The 21443-nt window shown below is 41.2% G+C and overlaps 2 protein-coding genes across 2 annotated transcripts in view; one reads left to right on the forward strand and one right to left on the reverse strand.

Annotated features, from left to right (window-relative positions):
• LOC138371590 (peroxidase-like) overlaps positions 1–21443 on the reverse strand; it is a 116084-nt gene that overhangs the window by 52812 nt on the left and 41829 nt on the right. The window lies entirely within an intron of this gene.
• Positions 2420–21443, forward strand: part of LOC138371496 (ubiquitin-protein ligase E3B-like) — a 50461-nt gene continuing 31437 nt past the window's right edge. Inside the window, exons 1-5 of the mRNA XM_069336390.1 lie at positions 2420–2668; positions 4313–4598; positions 10744–10915; positions 14830–14926; positions 21052–21246. Of these exons, the coding sequence (XP_069192491.1) occupies positions 2435–2668; positions 4313–4598; positions 10744–10915; positions 14830–14926; positions 21052–21246 (984 nt within the window). The 5' untranslated portion in view covers positions 2420–2434. The remainder of the gene's footprint in view (positions 2669–4312; positions 4599–10743; positions 10916–14829; positions 14927–21051; positions 21247–21443) is intronic.

The following is a 21443-nucleotide window of genomic DNA, read 5'->3' on the forward strand; positions in this document are numbered from 1 at the left end:
GAGTTTTGTAATTTAAAAGGAAGTATTCTCCAACAAGGTATGGAAATTACCAGCTTGACTGATAAGGTAAGGATGCAGGAGGAACACATCAAGGAACTAGTAAAGGATAATGAGACATGGAAAGTGAAGAGTAGGGAATTTGAAGAAATAAACATGAAAATAGACTCATATGGGGAACAACTCCAAGGAACTCAGAGGGCTAACATAGAGTTAGGTAAGGATCTGCAACTGGAAATTTCATTGACAACTCACATAGAGGAGGTTAGTAAAGAAATAGAAAAGTATAAAGAAGAAATAAAAGAGACATATGCACAACTTGTAAAAGAGAGAGATAATCAAGGAATTGTGTGGAGGTCAAAACCAGAAATGACCGACAAGAAGCAGAAATTAGGCAAGCAATTATGAAAGAACTGGTAACCAACAGTAAACTAGTACAAAACTGCAGAAAGAAGTAAGTCCATAATAATTTTTGGATGTTTAGAGAAGGAAATTTAATCTAGGGTGGACAGAGCAGCAGAAGAGATGAATATCATAGAGAAATAGTAGGTCCCAAGGTTTATTGAGAGCATAATCGGTCCAGACCCCGGTTATTGCTCCCTGTGTTAATGGTCTGGTGGTGGCGGCGGCGTAAAGGAGATTCTAGAGTTTGCTAGGGGTCTAGTTCCACGTAGTGAGGCTGTAGAATCTTAGCCGGTCAAACGGCTTAAGATCGCAGGGTGTGGGATTTGGCTTAGAGTAGCTCTGGGGTTCCCTTGGATTGAAGAGAAATAAATCAGAATACGGGTTGAGGTAAGGGGTGAAGGACGGAGAGGGCCGATACCCCCCACCCCCCATGTTACAACCCCCCTCAATTATAGACCTGTATCGTTGACAAGTGTAATAGTCAAAATATTGGAGAAAATAATTAAAACTAAATGGGTAGAACACCTGGAGAGAAACAATATAATATCAGACCGTTTTTGGTTTTCGATCTGGAATATCCTGTGTAACAAATTTACTGTTTCTATGATTGAGCCACAGAGATTTTACAGGAAAGAGATGGTTGGGTTGACTGCATCTATCTGGATCTAAAAAAGGCTTTCAACCGAATTCCACATAAGAGGTTGTTCTGGAAACTGGAATACATTGGAGGGGTGACAGGTAAGCTGCTAACATGGATGAAAAATTTTCTGATAGAAAAATGAGGGCAGTAATAAGAGGAAGTGTATCGGACTGGAGAAATGTCACAAGCTAAGTACCACAAGGTTCAGTTCATTGTCTACATAAATGATCTACTGGATGGAATACAGAATTATAATTATATGAACATGTTTGCTGATGATGCTAAGATAATAGAGAAGATAAGTAACTTAGATGATTGTCATGCCCTTCAAGAAGACCTGGACTGAATAAGTATAGGGAGCGCCACTTGGCAAATGGAATTTAATGTTAATAAATGCCATGTTATGGAATGTGGAATAGGAGAACATAGACCCCACACAACCTATAAATTATGTGAGAAATCTTTAAAGAATTCTGATAAAGAAAGAGATCTAGGGGGTGGTTCTAGATAGAAAACTATCACCTGAGGACCACATGAAGAACGTTGTGCGAGGAGCCTATGCCACGCTCTCTAACTTCAGAATTGCTTTTAAATACATGGATGGGGAAATACTAAAGAAATCGTTCACGACTTTTGTTAGGCCAAAGCTAGAATATGCAGCGGTTGTGTGGTGCCCATATCTTAAGAAGCACATCAACAAACTGGAAAAGGTGCAAAGACATGCTACTAAGTGGGTCCCAGAACTGAAGGGCAAGAGCTACGAGGAGAAGTTAGAGGCATGAAATATACCAAAACTAGAAGACAGAAGAAAAAGAGGTGATATTATCACTACGTACAAATAGTAACTGGAATTGATAAAATTGATAGGGAAAATTTCCCAAGACCTGGAACTTCAAGAAAAAGAGGACATAGATTTAAACTAATTAAACACAAATGCCAAAGAAATATAAGAAATTCACTTTCACAGAGTGGTAAACAGTTGGAACAAATTAGGTGAGAAGATGATGGAGGCCAATACCGTCAGTAGTTTCAAAGTGTTCAAAGTGTTATATGACAAATAGTGCTGGGAAGACGGGACACCACGAGCATAGCTCTCATCCTGTAACTACACTTAGGTAATTACTCACTCACTCACTCACTAACCCACACACAGCACATCCACTCACACACCTGGGCTCATTGATGTTTCATTACATTCAATGCTAGTTTTCTCAGCAAATAATCTGTCCCTGTGTGTGTGTGCTCTGTTATTTAGTATGTTAATTGTAGGTAATATTGAAGTGATTAAAGTAAATGCTGAGGTAAATTGTAACTTAAATTTCTAGGAAAATTGTATCTATAATATTTCATTAATTGTACGGCATACTGTGCCATTGTGCATCTTGTAGCCTAATGTCAAGCTTTCGTCAGTTTGTGGTGAAACGTCTGCTGGAGAAGTGCGGAGAATATGTGACAACGAAGCAGAGTAGCCTGACGCAGTGGCACCCTGTGCTTGGCTGGTTCTCACGTCCCCTTGACCAGCACCTCAACGAGTCTTTAACTTTGGTTAAATCACAGCTCCAGCTCCTTTGGTCAAGCTCAATTATTAAAGTTATGTTTTCATATCTTTCCAATGTTGTAGATCAAGTAAGTAATACAGTATTTAATTTGTGTGATAATGTACTGTACAGACGCATTCCTAAAATCCGAACCACAAAATAGCAGATTTTGTGAAAATCCAGGCCAAATCCATCTTGCAAAATTATTTTCATAAAATTTAAATTTTACTTAATCTTGCTTTTTTATTTATAATTATTATTCAAAATAATGCATTTATATTTTTTGAATGTTTTACTGAGCTTGAACTGTAATATAAATAGCACAAAAGACCTCATGTGACAGTTTTTCTTTTGTGTTCATAGCTTACTGGGCTAAGTAGAACGAGTGAACACATACTGCCCATGTCTGTCCAATCCCTCCCTCCCACACCCCTTCCCCAGCCCTTCCTCACCCCTTCTCGATCTCTGTCCTCCCACCTGATAACTTCCATCTGCCCTGCCAATACTGCTTGTCTGCCCTCACAGTTACCTCCATTTGTCTGTCTTTCCGATAACTCCTGTCTGTCCACCTGCACTATAACTCGATGCTTGCCTGCCTGAAACTCCCACTTGCCTTTCAGACAACTCTCACCAGCATGAAAAGTCTCATCCACCTGAAAACTCCTTCCCACACACCACAAAACTCCCACCCACCTGCCCCATAGCTCTTGCCCACCCACCTGTGCCATAGCTCTTGCCCACCCACCTGTCCCATAGCTCTTGCCCACCCACCTACCCCATAGCTCTTGCCCACCCACCTGCCTCATAGCTCTTGCCCACCCACCTGTCCCATAGCTCTTGCCCACCCACCTACCCCATAGCTCTTGCCCACCCACCTGCCCCATAGCTCTTGCCCACCCACCTGCCCCATAGCTCTTGCCCACCCACCTGCCCCATAGCAAGACAAGAGCAAGAGCTTGGCTCTGAGAACATGAGAGGGGGCTTGAATGACCTTGGCTTAAAGTGTGCATTTCCAGCTCCTCCTGTTCTGTATTTGTGACCTGACTGCCACCTGGTGGGTTCTGGGCATGGCTAGTTTGTTCAGAAGATAACAATGTGATCACTGCCTTTCCTCATGTTTCCAATTATTGCTTGGATGTGCTCATAGGCTTGTTCTGCTCTTTGATGCCATAAAAAGCAGTCTCTTTTAGTGGTAGTTTAATCAAGATGCTTCACTGTCTTTCTTCCCAAACTACATGGAGCATCAGCATTATCTTGGGTAATACTTAGGCACCTTGGCACTAGGTTGGGTTATCGGTTCGTTCTCTCGATTTTGCCGTTCAGTAAAGAAAGACAACTATTTTCCATGACCAGAAATAAACCCGAGCAACCCACCTGACCTGTCAAGGATGGTGCATAGGAAATGTAAATACTAGTATTTCAATGCCTTAATTTTTACTTCTACAATGCATTATTTATGGGTTATTCGAATTTGCAAAAGAATATGAGGATGCGTTGCAACAGGAAATAACAAAAGGGTCACTCACAAAGAAGTGTTTCAGTTTTATTGCCTTATTTTAATTCAGAAATTGATTGAATCTCTCCTTATTTAGAACAGAACTTAAAAGGAGTGTTATTTGTTTGATAATATCAGTAATATTTTGTTAAGTTGTTAATTCTTAAGAGTAGCTCTTCTTTGTTACATTTTTGCAGCCATTTACAGTACTGTATATTGCTTTGTTCCCTTAATCAGGAACCATCACAAAGTGACTCCAACGTAAATTCAGGAAATGCTGCATCCTCTGCAGCCTCTTCCTTCAGCAACATAGGTTCTTTTGCCCCTTCAAATTTCCTGAAGAAAGCACTAGATCGTAAGCTTTGTTCCACTGTCACTGGAGGATCCCTCAGAAGTGGAGGTCTACGTGGTGGAGGTTGCCGAAAGCTAGGTTCCCCAACAGTATCTACCGTGGCCATGGTGTGCTCTATGTATCACACAGCAATCACAACTCTTTCACAATTAAGGATGGATATTCTTACAGGTGAGTGACTGCTAAGACCTTCATTTCTTTGCTCTGGCTTAGTGTAAGCTTACTTTCCAGGCAAGTTATAAATAGAGCAGTTTAGAGTGCAGTATGTTAACAACTATTAAATCTCTCTGTTTTAGATGAGAAGTATTATGATCGTCGTCTAATAACTGTCCTGTCTGTCCTCAAGAGTCATTTTTACCCACCTAGAAAGATCACAGATGGCCCAGCTGTAATTTAAGTTAAGAAGGAACAAGTCTTACATACAATCTTACATGATATTTGGATGTAAAGAGGTGAATTGTGACAGATTGCAAAACAAAATGGTGCCCGGGCAGATAGTGACACATTCGGAACTTTTGGAGTCCAGCAGCACATGTCTAGAACTTATGTTACTTAAGAGATGGCTGGTGAGGGCTCACGTGTTCAGCTAATCAGCGACGAGCTTTCTGTGACGTCATCGGCAAGCACCGAGCCAGCCCCAAGGAACGGAGCCCAGCTCACTGTTTGGCTAGACTCTCCTTGTTCAGAGTGTCCCAAGTCGAAAAGGTTGAAAGTCTCTGCTCTAAGAACTTGCCAGAAAGGGAGGCTTCATTATACTCGACACTGGTTTTCTTGGAGGGCTCCTGTGGTGGCTTCTTGTTGCCTTGTCACCACAGAGAACTATAAATGAGGGAAACTCACGGGGAATGGAGGTGAACTGCAGTCTATGGAATGGGTCCCATTTAGTCCTTGTTTTCATTGTAGTGACTCATTAACCATGTAAAAGTCATAAATACTGGTGAATTAGTTAACAAAAATATATTGACACATTATACAGTATTAGGTTTGAAAATACTGGCAGGAAGTTTCCTAGGAGCAAAGCTCATCCATACATTCATAGCTTGTACTTCTGTGTGACCGGAGGCTTTGAAATGTATAAAACATTACTGAAGTGTCAAGGATAAACTGAGAAAAGAACATTGCATGATTGAAAACCATTATTAAATATAGGTCTTAAATATGTTTCCAACACCATCAGATTTTAATTTTATATCTACTGTGTATATCAAATTTAAATCCGATGGTATTGGAACTACAAAATGACAGGCAGAGGCAATTGTCCATTGTGTGTGCAAGAAGGATTGGTGGAGGTGGTATCACTCAGAACCAGCATCTTTTACCTAATACTGTTACCTCATCATATGGCATTGGCGGATCTCCAGTTAGGGAGCCCCAGTGGCTGCCTTGCAACCTCCTTCCCTTCCAGGTTAATTGATTGATGGATGTGGGGTTCATATTGTGTAAGGTATGGGATTGAAAGATGTACCCTAAAGTATCGTTAACACCCTTGATTATCTTGAGGTTATCTTGAGATGATTTCGGGGCTTTAGTGTCCCCGTGGCCCGGTCCTTGACCAGGCCTCCACCCCCAGGAAGCAGCCCATGACAACTGACTAACACCCAGGTACCTATTTTACTGCTAGGTAACAGGGGCATAGGGTGAAAGAAACTCTGCCCATTGTTTCTTGCCGGCACCTGGGATGGAACCCAGGACCACAGGATCACAAGTACAGTGTGCTGTCCGCTCAGCCGACCTGCTCTTACTCTCTTATAAGAAATGGGAAGATATATGTAATATCTAGCAGCAACAATCAACTCTATTCTACATGAGACAAGAAATACACCTTAGGGTGCAATTTTATAAAAGGTTTTTATTTAACAACACATAATTATCTTACATGAACTAGATAGAGGGGGGGGAAGGGTTCTTGGAGCAAACACAAGATTGTACAGAGAAAAGGGGAAGGGTGGGGGGGGGAGGGACCTTCAAGCAAACACAAGCCTCGGGAGACAATTGACAAATGGATCCACACACAATAGGCCAAGTCTTTACACTCGGACTCAAAATTATCAATATATTCAACTCCTCCCGGGTGACTCCAAGGGGCAGGATTCTTATTAATACACTGTTCTGACCACAATACACATAAAGGGTGGAATGAAGTATATGGAGGTAAGACCACATGTCTGAGGACTGAGTGACTGAATTAATATCACACAACACCACCTACACACAATTGGTGTGTAAAATGGAATCAATACAGGAAGAGGCCGAACCCCCAAACATACCAGCGATACAAAGATGCGAGAAACAACTACACGGCAGTGAGGAGAGAGGCAGAAAGAAATTTTGAAAAAGGGATTGCGGACAAATGTAAAACAGAACCAGGTCTATTCTATAAATTCATAAACAACAAATTGCAGGTAAAGGATAATATTCAGAGGTTGAAAATGGGAAATAGATTCACGGAAGATGAAAAGGAAATGTGTGAAACACTAAACGAAAAGTTCCAAAGTGTGTTTGTACAAAATGAAATCTTTAGGGAACCAGATACAATAAGAATTCCAGAGAACAACATAGAACACATAGAGGTGTCTAGAGACGAAGTGGAAAAAATGCTCAAGGAGCTCGGTAAGAACAAAGCAGCTGGCCCAGATGGCGTTTCACCATGGGTTCTGAGAGAATGTGCATCTGAGCTCAGCATTCCACTTCACCTGATCTTTCAGGCATCCCTGTGTACAGGAATCGTAGCAGACGGGTGGAAACAGGCTAACATAGTTCCAATCTACAAAAGTGGCAGCAGGGAAGACCCCCTCAATTATAGACCTGTATCATTGACAAGTGTAATAGTGAAAGTATTGGAAAAACTAATCAAAACTAAATGGGTAGAACACCTAGAGAGAAATGATATAATATCAGACAGACAGTATGGTTTTCGATCTGGAAGATCCTGTGTATCGAATTTACTCAGTTTCTATGATCGAGCCACAGAGATATTACAGGAAAGAGATGGTTGGGTTGACTGCATCTATCTGGACTAAAAAAGGCTTTCGACAGAGTTCCACATAAGAGGTTGTTCTGGAAACTGGAAAATATTGGAGGGGTGACAGGTAAGCTTCTATCATGGATGAAAAATTTTCTGACTGATAGAAAAATGAGGGCAGTAATCAGAGGCAATGTATCAGAATGGAGAAATGTCACAAGTGGAGTACCACAGGGTTCAGTTCTTGCACCAGTGATGTTTATTGTGTACATAAATGATCTACCAGTTGGTATACAGAATTATATGAACATGTTTGCTGATGATGCTAAGATAATAGGAAGGATAAGAAATTTAGATGACTGTCATGCCCTTCAAGAAGACCTGGACAAAATAAGTATATGGAGCACCACTTGGCAAATGGAATTTAATGTTAATAAATGTCATGTTATGGAATGTGGAATAGGAGAACATAGACCCCACACAACCTATATATTATGTGAGAAATCTTTAAAGAATTCTGATAAAGAAAGAGATCTAGGAGTGGTTCTAGATAGAAAACTATCACCTGAGGACCACATAAAGAATATTGTGCAAGGAGCCTATGCTATGCTTTCTAACTTCAGAATTGCATTTAAATACATGGATGGCGATATACTAAAGAAATTGTTCATGACTTTTGTTAGGCCAAAGCTAGAATATGCAGCTGTTGTGTGGTGCCCATATCTTAAGAAGCACATCAACAAACTGGAAAAGGTGCAAAGACATGCTACTAAGTGGGTCCCAGAACTGAAGGGCAAGAGCTACGAGGAGAGGTTAGAAGCATTAAATATGCCAAAACTAGAAGACAGAAGAAAAAGAGGTGATATGATCACTACATACAAAATAGTTACAGGAATTGATAAAATCGACAGGGAAGACTTCCTGAGACCTGGAATTTCAAGAACAAGAGGTCATAGATTTAAACTAGCTAAACACAGATGCCGAAGAAATATAAGAAAATTCACCTTCGCAAATAGAGTGGTAGACGGTTGGAACAAGTTAAGTGAGAAGGTGGTGGAGGCCAAGACCGTCAGTAGTTTCAAAGCGTTATATGACAAAGAGTGCTGGGAAGACGGGACACCACGAGCGTAGCTCTCATCCTGTAACTACACTTAGGTAATTACACTTAGGTAATTACACAGGGTTCTAGAAATCCTTATTTATACAACTTCCTATTCCTAACCCACACAAAGGTTTAGGAATAGGTGCAATACTGCACTTATCGTATTGCTGGAGACCATCTCAAGCCACACAAGTGACTGGACTTGCTGGGGCCCAATCCAGAAAGAGGCATTTTATTACACTCAATGTTGGGTTGTTATTCAGATGTGAGGTTAATCTTAGATCAGTACGCTCCTCCTGCCTCTATGAGCACACCAAATTCTGGTTTAGGGGGCCAGTAGGCCAGGTGCCTGGTAGAGCTGTGGGTGTCTTCGTGGTACTAAAGTCACTGCATCAGAGAGCTACTGAGGGACAGCCTAGAAACCATGGCTGTGATAATTCAAAATAATGTAAAATTTAGTTTTTAGTATTTTGGAATTAACATTGTAGCTATGTACTATTATCTCCTGTGTTCTAGTGTCAAACTGAAGAGGTAATTAAAATGACACTTTTGTTTTCACATTTTTGTCAGAGTCTACAGATATATAGTATTTGTAATTAGTGCAGCATCTCTGCTGCCCTATTAATTTTATCAACCCATACTCCGAATTGACAGTACGGTTTAATAGTAAGTGTAATAAGTTCATTTCCTGATTGTTAGGAATAGTACATAATTACACTTACTTGTGCCATTACATTTACCTTCCCATTTATTCTTCTCGTTTTATGTCAAGACACTCAGAATTTTAGGATGACTTTTTCACGTTCAATTCCCTATACACAATTGTATAATGTCAGACAGACAGTATGGTTTTCGATCTGGAAGATCCTGTGTATCGAATTTACTCAGTTTCTACGATCGAGCCACAGAGATTTTACAGGAAAAGATGGTTGGGCTGAATGCATCTATCTGGACCTGAAAAAGGCTTTCAACAGAGTTCCACATAAGAGGTTGTTTTGGAAACTGGAAAATATTGGAGGGGTGACAGGTAAGCTTCTAACACGGATGAAAAATTATCTGACTGATAGAAAAATGAGGGTAGTAATCAGAGGCAATGTATCGGACTGGAAAAATATCACAAGTGGAATACCACAGGGTTCAGTTCTTGCACCAGTGATGTTGATTGTCTACATAAATGATCTACCAGTTGGTATACAGAATTATATGAACATGTTTGCTAATGATGCTAAGATAATAGGAAGGATAAGAAACTCAGATGATTGTCATGGCCTTCAAGAAGACCTGGACAAAATAAGTATATGGAGCACCACTTGGCAAATGGAGTTTAATGTGAATAAATGCCATGTTATGGAATGTGGAATAGGAGAACATAGACCCCACACAACCTATAAATTATGTGAGAAATCTTTAAAGAATTCTGATGAAGAAAGAGATCTAGGGTGATTCTAGATAGAAAACTATCCATTGAGGAACACATGAAGAACATTGTGCGAGGAGCGTATGCCATGCTTTCTAACTTCAGAATTGCTTTTAAATACATGGATGGCAAAATACTAAAAAAATTGTTCACGACTTTTGTTAGGTCAAAGCTAGAATATGCAGCGGTTGTGTGGTGCCCATATCTTAAGAAGCACATCAACAAACTGGAAAAGGTGCAAAGATATGCTACTAAGTGGCTCCCAGAACTGAAGGGCAAGAGCTATGAGGAGAGGTTAGAGGCATTAAATATGCCAAAACTAGAAGACAGAAGAAAAAGAGGTGATATGATCACTACATTCAAAATAGTAACTGGAATTGATAAAATCGATAGGGAAGATTTCCCGAGACCTGGAACTTCAAGAACAAGAGGACATAGATTTAAACTAACTAAACAAAGATTCCGAAGAAATATAAGAAAATTCACTTTCACAGAGTGGTAGATGGTTGGAACAAGTTAAGTGAGAAGGTGGTGGAGGCAAAACCGTCAGTAGCAAGTACTAATTATAATTAAGAAGCAGTAAAATGCTTATCTTCAAAAAACTAAGAAGGTTAGGTTAGGTCGTGGTTTTCTATTCAGCTTTTCAGGTAAACTCAAATACTGTACTGTATTCACAATATATTTGACAGTACATTTTAATACTAAGTGAAAATAAGTACAATTCCTGACTGCTAGGAATAGTACATAATTACACTTACTTGTGCTGTTACATTTACCTCCCCATTTTTGGAGGACTGGCTGCATTTTATTAAGGTTTGCAACTTATGATTTCTAGGATTATGCTACAAGAGTGAAATGGTGCCTCAACTATGGCATATCCTGCTCTCACTTGGGCCATCCTGTGGAATCAAGAGTTATTTAGACCTGTTGTCAGTTTCAACAAAAGCTACAGCACCTGAATTTCATTTGCTCATCCTGTTTTGTGATGCAACAACTCATGTTGTTACGTAAGTTTCTTAGTGTCTTTCTCTTTATAATAATAATAATTTATAATCTTTTTCTCCCCCTCACAGTAATTAAAAAAACTCTTCTGAATATCATATTTATAGCATACAGTGAAGTATATTTGATCAAATTGGGTTTAAAAGAATCAATCTGATATAGGAAGCTGTCCATACACTGATAATTTGGCTTCACAATCACAGCTATATTTAGTGATATTTCTGGTATTCAAAAGGATACTTACACTGAATCATGTAATGAAATTAGCAGACTGTTGAGGAGGGTAGTGCCTACCTTGTGGTTACCTTGCGGTGGTTCCGAGGATTAATGTCCCCGCAGGCCGGTCTCTGACCAGGCCTGCTGGTCGGTCATCTGGTCAACCAGGATGTGGCTGCTCACAGCCTGGTGATCAGTATCCTTTGAATACCTCGATAAACTCTTTTGAAGATGTTTATCGAGTTCCCTCTTGAACCAGCCCGTCCTCCTAGGGTTTCCCAACGTCAAGAAAATGGCCAAATTAAAGTTTTCCCTCCTAACCTACCAGAGGAGCCAAAACAGAAAATGGGACAGTGTGTCACTTTTGCGAGCTGCTTCCATTTTCTAGTATGATAATTTTTGGTCTAACGTAACGCATATGAGCGAAATGCGACATTCTTTGTTAGAGGACAGGTTGCCTGAACACAATGAGAGGCTGGCCTGTTATGCTCCTTGTTTGTAGCAGGATTGTGTTAAAAAATCTTGTGCCTTTGATGTTTTTTATTTTTATTTATATATACAGTACAAGAGTTCTTACATTCTTGTACAGCCACTATCACGCATAGTGTTTCGGACAAGTCCTTAATCCTATGTTCCCCGGAATATGACCCCCGCCAAATCATTTAGCAACCAGGTACCCATTTTATTGTTGAGTAAACAGAGGCTACAGTTAAGGATTGATGCCCAGTAAATCCTCCCCGGCCACGATACGAATCCAGGACAAAGCACTAACGAAATGCCAGGCAAGTGCCTTACCACTACACCATATCGACTGAGTAAAGATGTTGATGAAGTTCTCTCTGTGTAGCTACTGCATCTCTTCATTTCAGTGTGGCTATTTTGCACATCCTGCCATGCCTACTGATTTCATGTGATGTTATTTCTGTGTGCAGATTTGGACCAGTCCCTCTAATATTTTCAACTTATAATTTATTCTCCATATCTTTTGCCTGCACTCAAGAGAATACAGATTTAGAACTTTGAATTGGTCCCAAGAGCTTAGATGTTTTATTGAGTGGGTTCCAACAGTAAAGGCTCTGTGAACATTCTTCAGGTCAGCAATTTCTTCGTCTTTGAATAGAGCTGTTTGTGTGCAATAGTATTCCATCCTAGAGAGCACTAGTGTCTTGAAAAGTATCATCATTGGTATGGCATACCTTGTTTTAATAGTTCTTGTTATCCAACCTGTCATTTTTCTTGCAGTAGTGACAGCTTCTTAATTGTGTTCTTTAAAGGTAAGGTCTTCCGACATGATTACTCCTACATCCTTTACATTGATTTTTCGTTTTATAGTGTGATTTGACTGTTTTATATATGGTTTCTGTTTTTATAGTTTCTCTCTTTTTCCATAGCGTAGGAGCTGGAACTTATCTTAACACTTTCGCGCTATCTGGACGCGCCGGCGCGTCCCGTTTCGTCTAACGCTAACGCATAGTGGACATAAAGTTGAGTCCTCTTTTAAAATATTTGTATAAAATTCAATTTTTATCCGATTTACTTTGGGTTTGTTTCAAACTGCGCGCTATGAGGCTCTCTTTCTCACCACTAGGCTGCATGGTACAATAAGTTCATGAAAGGTGTGGATAACTTCGATCAAATGGTATTTTGTCCCAAACGGGTTGCAGGTGGGTGACTTTAGCCGTTTATACTGGTAATGCTTCCCCCATATCATGTATTATATGCATATGTCTGTTTAGGGAATTTTATTCCGATCAATATACAACCAAAAATAACTGTGTGCAACAAGTATAAACTTGACAAACATAACAAAAGTAAAAACATTTCGTGTGTGTTTGACGCTCACTGATATGTTCCAGCGTTGTTTTATATTTGGCGCTATTCTAACTTACGCTTTGTTGATATTGTTTACCTATGGGCACATAGAACATTCTATTGCGAACACATTGACACAAAATGAATGACGTACATAGAAAATTAATGTCATGAGAGTGAAATAAGTATAAACTTTCAAAGCGCCGTGCGTCGTCCCGTCACCGATACCGGGTAACAATTTCACCACTTCCCACACTCTTGAGGGCGGGCCGCATCATTATTCTACGCTTATATTCATATCACCGTGTTGGGAATTTCATTGCGAGTCCATTGATACCAAAATTAACGCTGTAGAATAAGTGTGGAGGTGATTACAATCCCAAGAGTAAAAACATTTTGTTGCTGATGGGCGCTCACGGCGAGTCATCTTCGTAGTTATTTATTTGGTGCTGGTATCCCTATACGTTTCGTGACTTTTTTTTACTGATGTTCTTCTAGAGAATTTTATTGCGAACACGTTGGTACCAAAATGAAATACGTAGCATGAGAACTAAGGTCAGAAGAGTAAAAAGAGTATACACATTTTTGTTTTTACGCTTAAGCGATAAAACGCTGCGCGCACATTCGGTTGGCTGAGTGACCTTTGCGGAAAGCGCGAAAGTGTTAAACATTGTATTACAAGTTACACATGGTAGAAACAGAGTATGTATGTAAATGAACAAATCCACAAGGGCCGTGATGAGGGTTCTAACTTATGCCCGGGACGATCCCAGACGCTGCCTTAGTCGACTAGGCCACGACGTGGTTAAACCATGTCGTGGCCTTGTTGACTAAGGCAGCCTCTGGGATCATCCTGGGCGTAAGTTCGAACCCTCATCATGGCCCTTGTGGATTTGTTCATTTGATGCATCACGCTATTGTGATTTCTGTGTGTAATAAAGTTTGTAGGTAGACCATATTTTGTATCTTTATCTGTGTCTGAAATGAGAATGAGGAAAAGTACCGGAGTAAACACGGTACCTTGGGGGACTGAGCTTTCCACTGTGAATGATCCAGATTTAATTTATTGATTACACTCTGGGTTCTGTCCATTAGGAACTTATAGTTCCATCTCCCTACTTTACCAGTAATTTCTTTTGAGTATATTTTGTGTGCACTAACACCGTGGTCACATTTCTCAAAAGCTTTTGCAAAGTCTGTGTATTTTACTCATGTGCCTTGTTTTTCTTCCTTGGCATCTAAGGCCATGTCATAGTGATCCAGCAATTACATTTTGAGAGACAGGAGCACCCTGTTCCGAACCCATGTTGTATGGAGTTATGTAGATGTTGTGACTCCATGTGATTTGTTATCTTCTTAGCACTCCTATGGGACTGAATTTTTAACTGTGCAATCCAATTTCTCTAAAAAGCATTGATGTATGAATGACATGTGAAAATAGCTGAATTTTGGTTTATTTCCAGTCTTGACAGAACAATTAGTTTACATAATTTCAAGGCTTGTGATTTCAATGAATTGAGAAAATCTGGCCTTAAGTGACAAAGTATTTTGACTAATAGCAATATCAGTTTGGCTCATTCCTACACTTAACATTCACGTATGTTTGCCTTGCTCATATTTAGTACATGTCTTCAAAACAGATAGATGTTTAAAGGACTTGGGTCAACTAAAACTAAACAGATTCATTTGTGGCTCACATGTTGCCAGAACTTTATTGTTATTAAAACTGAATGCCTTGTAGTAGTGAATAGTGCTTAATGGCATATGCTGTACCATACTTAAAATTAATTTCAGGTTAATAGTAAACAAATGTATAGTGCCAATAACTTGGAAATGAAAAGTGATTAATACACTGCACAGTACATATATACACACAGATTACTTGTTGCAGGGTGCTTGATGATTTGGAGATGTATGAACAGCAGAAGCCTTTCAGTCTTGTTGACTACTCAACTATGGCATCATTCCTCAATAATTTTACTTACAAGGTATGTTAATCATGTTTATAATCCTGTGCAGTTTAGATTGGCCCTCAAGAAAGGTGAGTGATGGAGGGTAGGAACATATGTTTCTGGAGGAGTCAAATAGTGGCTCCCTTTATCTAGTTGTACTCAGATAGCCCTCCCCCTCCCCCCTCCCCCCACACACATGTATGTACGTACGTACGTATGTCACATTAGTCCCAGGAGTCCTTAATAGGCTACCAGAGACCAAAACCTAAACTGGCCCTTTCATAGAGACACAGGGAGCATATGTAATGACTGGTACATAAAGTCTAGCTATTATTGTTATTGGTGTAAATGTGTCTCTTGGTTAAAATACCAGTTTGTTTTATATTTGTGTTAATTTTTATGTTTCATTTGTATTTTTCATTTTCATTTGTAGTTAACATGTTCTCAACATGTTTGAGAGCATATTAAATTGAGCATTAGTAAATGTATATGCTTTTGTGTGTGTGAAGTTTATAAGCACATTTTTGGGAGATTAGCATCCTTGCACCAACAAGAACAGAGAGAGAGAGAGAGAGAGAGAGAGAGAGAGAGAGAGAGAGAGAGAGAGAGAGAGAGAGAGAGAGAGAGAGAGAGAGAGAGAGAGAGAGAGAGAGAGAGAGAGAGAGAGAGAGAGAGAGAGAGAGAGAGAGAGAGAGAGAGAGAGAGAGAGAGAGAGAGAGAGAGAGAGAGAGAGAGAGAGAGAGAGAGAGAGAGAGAGAGATGAGAGAGAGAGAGAGAGAGAGAGATGAGAGAGAGAGAGAGAGAGAGAGAGAGAGAGAGAGAGAGAGAGAGAGAGAGAGGAGAGAGAGAGAGAGAGAGAGAGAGAGAGAGAGAGAGAGAGAGAGAGAGAGAGAGAGAGAGAGAGAGAGAGAGAGAGAGAGAGAGAGAGAGAGAGAGAGAGAGAGAGAGAGAGAGAGAGAGAGAGAGAGAGAGAGAGAGAGAGAGAGAGAGAGAGAGAGAGAGAGAGAGAGAGAGAGAGAGAGAGAGAGAGAGAGAGAGAGAGAGAGAGAGAGAGAGAGAGAGAGAGAGAGAGAGAGAGAGAGAGAGAGAGAGAGAGAGAGAGAGAGAGAGAGAGAGAGAGAGAGAGAGAGAGAGAGAGAGAGAGAGAGAGAGAGAGAGAGAGAGAGAGAGAGAGAGAGAGAGAGAGAGAGAGAGAGAGAGAGAGAGAGAGAGAGAGAGAGAGAGAGAGAGAGAGAGAGAGAGAGAGAGAGAGAGAGAGAGAGAGAGAGAGAGAGAGAGAGAGAGAGAGAGAGAGAGAGAGAGAGAGAGAGAGAGAGAGAGAGAGAGAGAGGAGAGAGAGAGAGAGAGAGAGAGAGAGAGAGAGAGAGAGAGAGAGAGAGAGAGAGAGAGAGAGAGAGAGAGAGAGAGAGAGAGAGAGAGAGAGAGAGAGAGAGAGAGAGAGAGAGAGAGAGAGAGAGAGAGAGGAGAGAGAGAGAGAGAGAGAGAGAGAGAGAGAGAGGAGAGAGAGAGAGAGAGAGAGAGAGAGAGAGAGAGAGAGAGAGAGAGAGAGAGAGAGAGAGAGAGAGAGAGAGAGAGAGAGAGAGAGAGAGAGAGAGAGAGAGAGAGAGAGAGAGAGAGAGAGAGAGAGAGAGAGAGAGAGAGAGAGAGAGATGAGAGAGAGAGAGAGAGAGAGAGAGAGAGAGAGAGAGAGAGAGAGAGAGAGAGAGAGAGAGAGAGAGAGAGAGAGAGAGAGAGAGATGAGAGAGAGAGAGAGAGAGAGAAAAGATCTATAGAGAGAGAGAGAGAGGATTTGTTGGCTTAGTGTTATTAAAACTACCTTCAAGAACAGACTCTAAGGGTAGTCTTCAATGGAGCAGAATCCGATAGCCACTCAATTGGTGCCAGCATTCCACAGGGTAGTGTTCTTGGCCCTCTGCTGTGGAATGTTTATTTCAACGATCTACTTCATCTCATTCCTGAAGCTCAAGCCTATGCTGACAACTGTACTCTAACCTTTACATACAGAAAGGAGGAATGCTAACTGCTGCAAGAATCATTAATCACCAACTTTCAGCAATTTCTACCTGGGGTAGAAGATGGCAGATCACATTTGCGGCTGAGAAGACTCGAGCAATGATGATAACTAGACTGCACATGGCGAATCAGACAGAACTGCTAATGGGTGGCAAATCCCTAGAGTTCACAGAAGAATTTGACATCTTGGGAATGAAGTTTGACTCTTCAATGACAATGAAGAGCTATGTGCTAAACCTTCCTAAAAAGGCAGCCAGGAAACTTACAGCACTACGGCTCATCTCATATCTTCTTGACAGCAAGGGATGCAAAACCTTATATGAAGCACAAGTTCGCTCCCATCTAGAGTATGCACCCCTTTCCTGGATTGCCTGCCCCCCATCTTTCGTCAGACTGTTGGACAAAGTAGAGAGACGGGCAAGAAGGCTTATCTCTAGTCTTGACCAAGTCTGGTGGGAACGGTCTGAACATCAGAGCCTGCAACACCGTCTTGACGTTGTTGGTCTTACTGTTATGTATAAGGCCAACATCCTCAAAGTTCCGCACCTTGCCCAACTCCGTGGACTACCAGTAGTTCCCACTCGTAACACTAGGCTCTCAACCTTCAACAGTCTCATGCTAGAAGTGCCATTCTCAAGAACATCACTCCATCAGCGTTCATTCATTCCGAGGCTGACTCGCATCTGGAACTTGTTCCCTCAACAGGTTGATACATGGAAGATCAGGTCAACCGTTCACATGAAGACTCTGGCACACAGTTGGCTACAAGCTCATCTTGTTCCTTATATGATTGTTATTTAATGTTTTTTAATGAATAAAGGCTATTCCTTCTGAAGCATATAATAACAGGCTCATGAAATAAATAGGCCTCTAGGAGTAGGTTTCAACTTAGCTTACATAAATTCAATATATGATAGTTCCCAATGTGTTAGTTTCAAAGTATACTCTCATGAAATAAATGAGTTTCTAGGTGTAGGCTTCAGATGAGCTGAGGTAGGATAACAGCTCTTGCTTGCAGCTTCACTAGGTATGTCATTTAACATCCCTTATGAATCCTAGTCTTGGTTTAAGAAAAAAAGAGAGAGAGGATAAAGAATAAAAGAGAGAGAGAGAGGAGAGGAGAGAGGGAAAGGGAGAGAGAGAAAGAGATTGAGAGAGAGAAAAAGGATTGATAGAGAGAGAGAGAGAGAGAGGATCCAAAGAGAGAGAGAGGATCCAAGAGAGAGAGGATTGAGAGAGAAAGGATCCAGAGAGAGAGAGACAGAGAGAGAAGATAGATAGAGAAAGAGAGACGATTGAGAGAGATATAGAGGATCGAGAGAGAGAAAGAGGATCGAGAGAGAGAGAAGATCGAGAGAGAGAGAAAGGGAGGATCAAGAGAGAGAGGATCGAGAGAGATGGAGAGAGGGGAGAGAGAGGGGATTGAGAGAGAGGGGGGATTGAGAGAGAGGGGGGGATTGAGAGAGAGAGAGGAGAGAGAAAGGATCGAGACTTCACACACACAATGCAGGTGTGTGCTAGTGAGGGGCCCACCTCACAGTGTGAGGTTATTGACCTCCATTATATCTGTGTGACTGGAATACCGTCATTAGTTGGGTGAGTGAGAAGTTATTCCTTGTTAGCATATTGTGCCATTTCCTGTGTCTTAATAAATATAATGCACACACTCTGATTGTTTTGTCGAGTCCCACTAATTCAAAAATATGGTACCAGCTCCTTGTGGTTACTCTTGTGTTTAAGGTGTTATAAGTAACACTTGTTCTATATTCCCTGGTTTAAAGTAACATATCTATATTGTAAGTGAAGAAAGTAAGTATGGGTTTGTTAGTCTGTACTCTAGAGTATGGCTTACAAGATTATGCCCTTACACAAAATATTTCGTTCCCTTACATGAGCTTGTAAGCCATCTGCAAAAGTCTAATATAGCAGCAAGGGTGATGCCCTATGTTGTTAGGGGCTTGTGAATTTCTGTGTCATTAGATTGTGCTGTAAGCAATGTCCACCATGGACAATCTGTACCAGTTGTTGTTGTTTATGTGTTTTGCTCTGCTTTGCTAGGTTACATTCCTTGTTTTCTGTGGGGAGCCCCTTTGGCTCCCTGGAGCTATCGAACTGATATGCGTTATATTAGTCTGGGGCTTCAGTCAATGGAGTTCTGCCTACCAAGGACACGAGCCAGAATCTGGCTCCCTCAGAGAGGCAAAAGGAGCAATAGCCCAAGGAAACCCCCTTGTATTTGGGGGTATTCCATTCCATATCTACCATTGACCAGGGTTAGGCACCCAGAAAAGTAAGCATTCAAAAACAAACCCCACTTGGTAGGAAATTGCATCCCAAGACTGAACAGTGAAACAGAATTCCCCAGAAGAAAACAAGGAAACAGGTAAATGTCATCCACTGCCCCCGGACCTCTACACCAGTTTCCCACTCTTCAATTCATAGACTGAAGCACTCTGACCTCAGTTTCCTGCTGGATCTTGTGCCCTTGGGTGTTTCCTTGCTGCTCGGCATTTACAAATTCAAATTCAAATGTTTATTCAGGTAAAGTATATACATACAAGGTGTGATACAAATATTGATGAATTTATAGACAGAGCTAGTACATACAATGCCTAAAGCCACTATTATGCAAAGCCTTTTGGGCAAACCCTGCCCGAAACCTTTGGGCAAGACCCTTACCCTGCCCTTGGGACCAGCTGGGGTTTCATGGCCTTTGTTTGGCTCTGGGTAGGGAATGTTGTAGTTGCTGGTTGGGATGCAAGGTGCTGTGCAGCTCGCCTATCTAGCAGCAGCTGTGTTTTCTGCTCCTCTCGCTGTTGTTTTGCTTGTGCAGGGTTTTTCTTTTATTTTTGTTTCTTGCATTATTTTATTTTTGTGGTCTGCCTGGTTTGATTATTAATCCACCTAGGGTATTTTCGATGACCCCTCCTTTAGGCCCCCGTGCTTGTACACTTAACAGGGGGTCCAGTTTTAGCCCACTTCCCACTCTGCCACCCTCATTCTCATTAGGGCTCAACTGGCTTTGCAGCACCGTTGCCTGGGCTTCCCGAAGGCTGTTCACCTGCGGCCCTGGAAAACCCTGTCAGGGCTTGGATCACCTGTTTTGTCTCCATCATGCTGCCTGTTGGGTCGGTGACACCTTCGACCCGGAGTCTTGCCATAAATGCTCCCCGCTCGTACTCCAGTTTACCGATTCTTCGGAAGTTGTTAGGAGTAAGGCCGCATACGTTGCATGTTAGATATAGGTTGTTGCAATGCGCTAGTTTGGTTGCCTGCTCAGATACCCTGGGGCTGCCCTGCTATAGTTTAGGGACCCCGACCTCGGGACGTTGGTTGCTTCGACTTGGTTCAGTCTGCACCTTCAGGTCCTTCCTGGTGGGGGTGGTTTGCCCTGTTAACTGCCGGCTCCCAATGTCTGAGGGATTTAGAGTCGGGGCAGGGGTTTAGTTGGTGAGGAGACTCGGGCAGCTTTGAGGGGTTGCCCCATTCAAGACAGGGATGGAGACATTTAAGCCTCCATCGATGGCAGACAAGGAATATCCCCAACCACAGGGGGAGAGTTTCTAGAGGCCAGGTTCTGGCTTGTGGTCCCCGGTAGGCTGAACTCCATTGACTAATGCCCTAGACTAATACTGTATATCACATATTAGCCTGATAGCTTCAGGGAGCCTCCAGGGGCTCACCCAGAAAGTGGCATTTCATTACATTCAACGCTGGTTTTTTAATGCATCATGAAAAAATTGCAATCTTCTGGATGTTTACTCTCTGTTCATGTTATCTTATGTGCATCAGTTCGGAAAGCTAAATACAGTATGCAAAAATGCATTCTTGGATGGAAACACGCCTTGTATGACTGATTTTTGCACACCATTAACTCTTGCCTTGTGAATAATGGAAATTTGCATTTATTATGCAGATAGTATTGTGGTCCTACTGATGCGTACTTCAGGCAATGAGAACATTTTAATCCAACTTTTAAACTCTTGCATCCAACAAGGACAGATTTCCATTTGAAGGTTACATGGTGTAGAAGTTTTGATCATTTTAGTGAGAATACTACGCTTAATGGTGTAGATGGATAAATTGAGGTTATATTAAAAGACATTTGAAATATATTGATGTGCTGATCGCAGTATCTCTCTTTGCAGATAATTAACAATGGTTTGGTGGATGTTCGCAGTGTCCAAAGTAGTGCCCTCTTTGTCTCGGTGCACACGCTCCTCATGCTTTTATACAAGAGAAATTCACGCAGAAGCTATGTCCCTGACACTCATTGGCTTATTAAAGAAGTGCGTGTGTCCACATTCATGGCTGAGCTGGAACGGGGCAAGAGAACTGCCCAGGTAAGGGATTTGCTTGCATGCAGTCTGTCATGTCTAAAATTTTATTTCTTTCTTAAGGAAATTCGTATCTATATTGTACCATATTAGAGTATACTGTATTTTAATTTGCAATGTTAGATCACAAAAATGAATTCACTTAGGTGAACAGGAAATGGTACAAAAATATTAATTTTTGCTAACAAAAGGCTAACAAAAAT

Source organism: Procambarus clarkii, chromosome 36 (genome assembly GCF_040958095.1).
Source record: "Procambarus clarkii isolate CNS0578487 chromosome 36, FALCON_Pclarkii_2.0, whole genome shotgun sequence".
NCBI lineage: Eukaryota > Metazoa > Arthropoda > Malacostraca > Decapoda > Cambaridae > Procambarus > Procambarus clarkii.